The sequence below is a fragment of the Galeopterus variegatus genome, unplaced genomic scaffold (genome assembly GCF_000696425.1).
Source record: "Galeopterus variegatus unplaced genomic scaffold, G_variegatus-3.0.2 Scaffold167, whole genome shotgun sequence".
Taxonomy (NCBI): domain Eukaryota; kingdom Metazoa; phylum Chordata; class Mammalia; order Dermoptera; family Cynocephalidae; genus Galeopterus; species Galeopterus variegatus.
Window position 1 is genome coordinate 785,331 of NW_007726278.1, and position 8,813 is coordinate 794,143.

The following is an 8,813-nucleotide window of genomic DNA, read 5'->3' on the forward strand; positions in this document are numbered from 1 at the left end:
GGAGAGAAGGAAGAGGAACTGGGGCTCTGGAGCCCCTGCCCCTCCTCCCATCCTTCCAACCTCACGCACCCCGCCCCACCCCCACCCCCACCCGGCTTTCTCTCCTTCTCTCTCCATTCTTTCTCCCTCCTTTCTCTCAAGCTAGGAGGTGCTATGGGGGAATCTTTTTTTAAAGTGAATATGTGTGTGTGTGTGTGCGTGTGCGTGTGTGTGTGTGTGTATTTCTGATGAGGTGAAGATTGACTGGACTAACTTGGCATGAAAGTAAAGGTCACTGCAACTGTATCTTAATAGAGTGTCTCGAATCGCGGTGGACCTGCTGCCAGCGACCGCCCTGGCCCTGCCCATTGCCATAGCAATCCTGACGCTCCGCGTGGACGTGCAGTAAAAGCAGTAGTTTGAATGTCAAAGAGCATGCCTTTGAACGTCCCCCTGCCTGACTGGGCCCTTGCGTCGCGTGTGACTGTGTGCTCGGGAGTGTTTGTGCGCGGGCCTGGAGGGCCGGGCTGGGGTTCCTGGGAGTTTCGCTCACGCAGGGAAGGTGTGCTGGAAATCACAGGGCGGTCTCGCTGTGGATCGTCTTTGCCATCCCTCCAGACCTGGAAGGCACACGACGGATGGATGGGCAAGAGGGTAGGGATGTGATAGGATGAAAATATGAATAAGCATCTGGATTGTTGCCTTGTGATCAGCTCTCCTTTCTTCTGACTTAAGGTGATGGCTTGAAAAACCAGGTTGTCTTCCCTGTCGTCTCCCCCCCCCCCGCAGTTGTATTTCCTAACCACACTAGGATTTAAAAACACTGGTGGAGAGCATCTCTTGTCCCCCTTCATTCACAGATAGAATAAACCACAATGGTCTCCCAAAGCTTCCACAAAATGAAACATATCAATTATGAGACTGCAGTACAAATGTGATGTCTGCAGATAGCGGGGCCTGACTTTCGAGGAGTTTGAGTCCCTCTTTTCCCGTCCCCTGTGCTATCATGCTTGTGTGGCCATCTCCAACTCCTTAAGAGAATATAATTTCCACCCTCGAGCTCTTTCTAAGTACTTTAGATTTTAGGAACATTAGCTTTCCCAAAGAGCATTCTGAATGGGGAGGGGGGGGGAGGGAAATATACATATATATACACACATACACATATGTGTGTGTATGTGTGTATATACATACATATATTACTAATAATCGTGCGTTTGAAGATTCTCCTAGCCTGGAAAACAAAGATAGATGATTCAAACAGTGTTTGGGAGGGCCACATTTTGCCTAGGGAAGATGAAGTCTTTGATGATAGCCAACTTAGTGTCAATAAGTGGCTTTCTTTGAGACATATTCAGATGGGAACGTCTTGCTTGCCAATTGCCATAGAAATCTTAACACACCATGAAGATTGTCCAAGCGCCAAGCCTTCCGTTCTGGACTCAATTACTTTGAAGTGGCGCAGGACGAGCAGTGGTCAATTTTAACTCTATAGACTGGACAGAGAACGCTGGGAGTGCGAGATTGTGCGTTTTAAAGCAGAAAATAAGAAGGGGAAACTTGTTTTATACACTCTATACAAGGTTCTGCTCATTGTCAAATATCTTTTTATCTTTTATATTTCCCATGAATGATTCATGTCTTGGTGGCTTTGTGTCACCCTTCTTTTCACAAGAAACTTCATTAGAGAGCTATAAGTTTTCCCATTGATTGGGGCTTTCATTTATGAGTTTTTCTCCTTCGTGTGCTGGTTATTGTCATCTGGCTTAAAACAACTCTTTGCAACCTGTTTCACCTTTACTACATTTAACAAACCTGACTTTTAAAAGCCACTATAACCTTTCAGAGAAACCCTTATTGACATTACTACCAATTTTTTTTTAACTCTTTGCCTTTTATCAGTTTTAGTTAACATACAGAAATGTCCAGCCTGTTAATGTAATAGCCAAATACATTAATTTAAGCCACTTGAATATTTTGTTGCCATAAAAAAATCTAATTTCTCCTCAACACCTGCCCTAAAATGCTGAGCTTGTTACTTATATCCACTCAACTTCTAGAATAAACTACAATAAAATCGTACTTTGATCCCATTATCTGCTATGAGGAATATGGGGCCCACCCCACAATTTCATTCAATACCCATCTCAGCTGAAGATTTTGCTTTCACCTTCTTTGTGTATGGAAGCCTCTCACAGTCCCTCCCTCTATCTTTTCTTCATTCTTTTTCTCCTTTGACTTTAGAGGCTAGGTTCCAAAGAAATGCTCAAATTCACTCAGCTTTTCACTGATTAGAATAACTAAAGATATTACTAATTTTAACAAATGAATGCAGTAACCCCCAAGATTTATGCTACTGTAAGTGCAGCCTGCAGGGCTTAAGTCTTCATAAATATCTTGTATTCTCTAGATTAAACTATAAGTTAAAGCAAGCTGTAAAAACATTTTATTGCTTGGGGAGGGGTTAAGAAATCAAGAGATCAAGAGAAGACAATGTAATGTTCACTACATTAGCAACCTGTTCTGTTTGTAAGGGAATGACAGGATTATGCCATTAGGTAAAACACACACAATACATAGGAAGAATACCTTTATTAAATTTGTTACTTCATAATCATTCTTGCTTTCTTTCTATTGGAGGTACACACTTTTTTATTTTAGGTGTATCAGGAACCAATAAATCTGTGGCAAAGAGTTAACCTATGGATGGCAAAATACATAAAATACATATTCCTTTGTTTCATAATAAATAAACCTGTAGCATAATAAACAATAGTGCAAACTACCATTGAAAAAGTTGTATAAATAAAACAACTCATTATACATCAGGAACATTTTGTTCTAATTTTACGATACATAAATTATCCCCCCAAAGTTCATACCTTACCTTTTCTATTTGAAAGGACTTTGAAAATGAATATGAAAATCAAATAAACTTAGAAAATGTAGTATTATTTTATATTCAAGCTTTATGGTCTTTTTCTTTATAAAGGAGGATCTGCATGTTTCATATTCACCATAACAATCTGAAGACAACATTGAAAGGCTTTCCAAGTGACAGCACCATGCACTGTGCTAGTAATAGAATATACCTATAAACTATATAGAATCTCATCAACACAATGCAAAAAAGACATGCAGGAAGAGTCTCGGTTTTCACATTACGTTGTTCATTCAAGTAAGTTTAAAAATATATTTTTCCATTTTCTTTCCTTTTTTTTCTTAAATAAACCATGGATAATCTTTCACCAAAATGTATAATATAATTCTTTGGTGTGCTTTGAACTCTTCCAGGGGGGGAAAAAAAGGATGATGTCTGAAAATAAATTAATTCAACTGTACAAATAATAGTGTTCACATACAAGTTATTAACAATGACAAGACTACATCAACCACTCACAGCACACAGAACAAACTTCTACAAACCCTGGGGAGGGGGTGTCTTCAGGGTCTCTGAGGATAAATTAGTGCTCTTTAGTATATTTGTATGATGTTTCTGATGGACTACATTTCACACAGGAGATGTGTTGTACCAACCGAAAATAAATTGACTAAGAGTTATTGTCCTAGGTCCTTGACCTTTTTTATCCTAGCTTGACAGCTCTGGCAAAGGTCACACATTCATCAGTGTTTGGTGGTAACTATAAACCTTTTAAAAATTTTAATATGTATAGCAACTCCCTCCCCTCTTTTAATGTAAATCATACACTTCACACACTGTCATTTTCAAATGGAATAGAGGTCGGTGTGCTCAGTGCTCAGGTGGAAGATGCACTAAAATGCAGCTTCAGGCATTGAAAAAAGACTTTTTAAAAGGTTGACACAACAATATAAAAGAGGGGTTGGTCTGTTTTAAAAACAACAGCTTTCAAAAAAAAAATAGGCATGATGCCATCATTACATCTCCTCAGACTTGACTGTGAATGTTGGCATCCCAAAGAATTTATGATTCAAAACATAATCTCTTTATTACACAAGAAGTTTGGACACAGAAAGGAGGCAGCATCTGAGATGTCAAGATTTTTTTTTTTTTTTTTTTAAAGAAAACCACCATAGCGGAAAAAGAAAGCACTTGAATTTCTTCTATTTTATAAAAGATCACAGTTTCACAGTTGTCTATTGCAGCAGCTTTTTTCCTCTCCACTTCTTGAACAATCACAGTAGCACAATATTTGGAGATACGTTAAGGTTGCTGCATCTTTCTTTTTTCAATCACATAAGTACGGTACTAAAGAAATAGTCCTGTATAAAAATATTGTGTTAAGGTGGGATCAGTGATAAAAGAGTGGAAAATAAAAATTACAAATATTAGAACTTAAAGGGTTTTTACAAATACTTTTGGACACAGGTACAGTCCAGGATCTGTTGGCAATGCAGCAAGTGTGTGGATTACAATCAAGAGGCCTTTGCAGAATTAGGGCCCAACAAGGAGGCTCAAAAGCAGCCCACATTAGGGTGTCAAAGGCATTCAAGAGGCACTCCAGGAAATGCAGAGGGCCTTGTTGCTGTGTTAAGTTCTGACTTAGTGCTCTTTTTCTCCCCCTTTGAAAAAAAAAAAAATATATATATATATTGCATTGGCAGTGTGGATCTTCATTAATCTCTCCATTCATTTTCCTTGGTACAATTTGCCCCCAGTCCTGTCCCCCTGCAATGTACAAGTCCAGCTTGGTTGTTGTTTGTTTTTTAAGGAAAAAAAAAAAAGGCCCAAATATCTTAATTAAATTAACTAAATGTACAAACACCATAGGGTTTTATACTGAATAAATAGGGCTAATTAGACCCGGTGGCAAGTCTGAGTCATGGGTTTGTCTCAGGCTCAGTATTGTCTCAGGTTAGGATGTGGTCCAAGGACTCCCACATATTATGTCACTCATTATTATTAATAACAAATTCTAATGTATCGTTCGCACAACTTCAGGGTTCCCATAAATTTCCTCATCTTCAGACTCGGAGGTGGTTCCGTTGCTGGAAGTTGTGTGGAAGTGGCTAGGGGCCCCGCTGGCCTGGCAAACGTACCACTCATTGAGGTTGGTCACCTGAGGGGACAGAGTGCTGGAGCGGCTCCTGGCTGGATCCAGCACAGGGGACAAGGGGGCACCTACTGGAGTCCCCACTGATGAGTAACCAAGGGTTCCTGGAGAAGGTGGTGGGGACTTGCAGTGAATCTTCATGTGCTTCCTCAGAGAGCTCGGGTGAGTATAGGATTTGTCACAGCCTCGAATCTTGCAGTAGTAGGGCTTGTCGCTGGTGTGAACATGGGAATGTTTCTTTCGATCACTGCTATTGGCAAACTTCCTGTCGCAGCCATCAAATTCACATTTGAAAGGTTTTTCCCCTGCAACAAAACACAGGAAAGGTTAACAATGGCTTTCCAGAGATCTCTCACTTGAGAGAAAGAAATCTTGCAGCAGAACTGAGGATGTTTTCCCCTTCTCCCAAAGACCAACTCCCGGCTAATCCCTATTCCTAATTCCTAATGTTCCAGGATGCAAAAGGAAAGGGATACTTCAAAGATGGGCCTGCAGTCCACTGGTCTGGAGCCTCTGCTTGGGTCTTCTGAGAGGCTAGATGTCAGCCTCTGAAGTACCACAGGGGTCAGGGTGAGAGCCCCATGACTGCACTAAGGCCCAGGATGTGATACTGAAACCCACCTAGTACCCTTCACCTCCCACATTCTCCTCAGGATCTGTACACCCAAAAATACAAGTAGGAGATCTCCCTGTCAAGATCAATACTGATAAAATGATACTTCCAAAGCCACAGGCAGGGAAAAGAATATAAGAAAAAAGAGAAAAGAAAAAAATATATACACTAAACTAAAAGCAAACTGGGGGTGCAGTCCAGTCAGAATGACAGCATTTTGTGTCAGTGTTCCCCAGGATTTCACTGATGGAAAGAGACAGAAGGAGAGGATGTGGGGTGGGGGAAAAGAAAGGAAATAAAACGATCCTTTTCTTTTCAGAAATAAAGGCACCTGTGAAACACACAATCCCACCACTGGATTTTACAAGGGCTGCTGGCCTCTGCGTTCTACCAGCTCTCCTCACAACTTGCAGGATGCTTAAGAGCACAGTGGAACAGAACCGTAACAACCCTTAATAAAGACCACAAATCTCATCCAGAACCTACCATTTACCTTATGCCGTAAGTAAACTTGATCTAACAGCCTTTTACATTGCTTGACAGTCAAAAGACTTTTTTTTGGGGGGGGGGGGTCTATCACCCCTTTAAGCTGGTCTAACCATCCCAGAAACATAATGACTTTAAACGCAAGGCCTGTAGTCCAGGAAGTGGAAATATTTAATAAGACAACTAGAGAAATTTAGCCACACTACACCTTAGTGTTAAAAAACAAAAAAGACAGCAGGTAACAGGTCATCTCGTTCATATTATTGTATAACAATATTTTCCTCTTATAACAGGGTACTTTAAAAAGTTAGTGGGAAAAAAAGAAGTAAAAGATAATACGAATCTTTCCGTGACCTTTTTGAAGTACCCTCATATTCAGATGATTTAAAAAATAAAGTTAAATTTTTCCACATATCGGCAGCTACTCTGTTGACACACTAGATATCACATTTTCCTTTGTTTTGGATAATTTATTTTTGAAAAGAAACTATTAAGACTCAGTGTCTGTAAATGTCTGTGGTGAATTTTCTTATTCTTATTTAAATAAAAATATTTCAGTGGTTTTTTAAAAAAATATTTCACCAATAGCTGCTTCATTCGGATGCCTGGAATATAACTTCCCCTACCTGGAAATATTGTTCAAAAACGAAATTAGACATTTATATAAATAGAGGGAAAGCACAGAACTCACAATGATAAGCACAATCTTTAAAAATTCTCTGTAGATGAGCTGCAACAAAGACAAAGTTACTCCCTTTTTTATCAGAACATCAGTGATTTGTCCTGGTTTGTCTGTGTTGGAGATAATATTAATTTAACATAGCATTCCTTTAAAAACATCATGATCAGCTCTTCAAATATGGAGGCTTAAGTGGCTTTACCTATTCACCCCATGCAAATGTGCGGTGCTGTTTTTTAGAATTCTGATGCTTCTGTACAACCTACATAGCCCGGATTGTGGAGAATAAATGCTTTGAACATTGCTGGCTCCTCCACTGCACGTGAGAAAGAGAACCAATTAGACCCAGTGAAGGGAGATGGAGAGTGGAAAGAAAGGTAGAAAACGAGGGATAAAGAAGAGGTGGAAGGAGAGAGTGGAAGAAAAAAGGAAAGGGTGACAGAATGGCCCGTGTCACTCTGGAGGCCGAAGGAGGCAGTGAGCAAGTTCTACCCGACTAGAAAGGCCAAGAGACCCCAGTGTTTACGTTTCGGCCTCTGACAGAGGGGCCACGTCAGAATCTAACTATGACAGTTTCAGAGACATGGTGCCTGTGGGACAGTATCGAAAGCTCCTGCGGACAACTCCAGCTCCTACCAGTCCCCTCTCCCCGAGAGGGAGCCCGAGGAAGTCACAAACGAACTTCGGGGCACGTGGGTCAGGACATGGGCCTTCGGGAGTGGCCCAGGGATCAGCCCTTTGATCAGTGTCTTCCGGGATCCCGGATGACCCCCAAAAGGGACAGCGGCGTGGTGGGGAGGGAAGGAGTCCAGGATGCCGCCTCTCTGGACACAGTGCCCAGGGGCTAAGCGGCCCGAGGACCGCCAAAAACACCCGGCGTGGGAGTGAGTTTGAACCGGCGGGGCCCAAGCAGGCGCCAGGAGGGGTCAGGAAAGGCACCCGTCCGCGCGACGTGGAGCCACGGCCCGAGGCCGCACGCCCGGCGTTTTTACTAGAGCCTCGAGGTTAGTTTCCTTCTGCTAAAATCATGCAGGCTGACTGATCCCGCTTAGGAAACAACGGGGCTCCTGGGAAAACGTGCTCCAGGAAAACGGAGCCCCGTGGATGTCGCCGGCAGGAGCAGCAGCCTCGGGGCGCCCCGGCCCCGCACAGCCCCGCGGCCCGGGCCTGCCCCCTCGCCGCCGCCGCGCGATAAATCAGCCCAGTGATTACTGAACGTAAACTCCAGTTACTTAAGTGTCCTCCGAGGGGTAATATCGTCTGTCCCTATAAATCCCGGCCGCGCTCGCGCTCATCAGCGCTTCCGCCACACGCTCGTCGGTTCAGAGGGGGCACACGAGCCTCAGGAGCCAGCCCACCGCCCCACGCCGCAGCCGCCCTCGGCGGGGCCATGACACCCCCGTAGGCAGGGCCTGGGGTGGGGTGCCCGGGGCTCCCCACAAGTTCCAAGGAGGGTAGGCCCCACCGACCATGGCAGGCCCCGAACTCCTCCAGCCAGAACCTCCTTCGACAGGACAGCAGCCAGCACCCTCCAGGGCGCGAGTGATCGTGCGCGTGTGAGCGGGCGCTGTGTGACGGCGCGTGGGGGCGTGAGTGCGAGGGCACATGGGTGTCGCCGGAACGGGGAGTGTGCATGAGGGCATGAGTGTGAGCTGTGTGCACGTGAAGGTTAAGCGTGGGATGTGTAACGGTGGGCAGTGTGCGTGCGTGTGGGGAGGGGTCCCCGGGGGTCCGAGGGCTGTTCTCCTCCGAAGGGCCCACAGCGAGCTGTCCCAACACCGCAGCAAACCCCACGCACCCCTCCCACGCCCGCTCTTCGAAGCGCGGCGACAGCTCGCGGCCTGCGACCAAGTGGGGAGGGAGGCGCCGCCGGGGCGGCCCGGGCCCCCCGTCCCATCGCCCTCCCCGACTTCCCGGGGCCGGGCGGGTGGGGGCTGCCGACCGTCCTGGGCGCCTTCCTGCTCCTGCTGCTGCTGCGTCTGCTCCGGCGCGGCGGCGGCGGTGGCTGGCGCGCGTGGCTGGT

General features: G+C 44.8%; 1 protein-coding gene across 1 annotated transcript in view; it reads right to left on the bottom strand.

The window, feature by feature from the left end:
* Positions 1-2,556: 2,556 nt before the first annotated feature.
* The window catches only part of ZIC5 (Zic family member 5), a 7,775-nt gene continuing 1,518 nt past the window's right edge, over positions 2,557-8,813 (bottom strand). The window contains 2 exon segments of the mRNA XM_008594833.1: positions 2,557-5,317; positions 8,589-8,808. Of these exon segments, the coding sequence (XP_008593055.1) occupies positions 4,875-5,317; positions 8,589-8,808 (663 nt within the window). The 3' untranslated portion in view covers positions 2,557-4,874.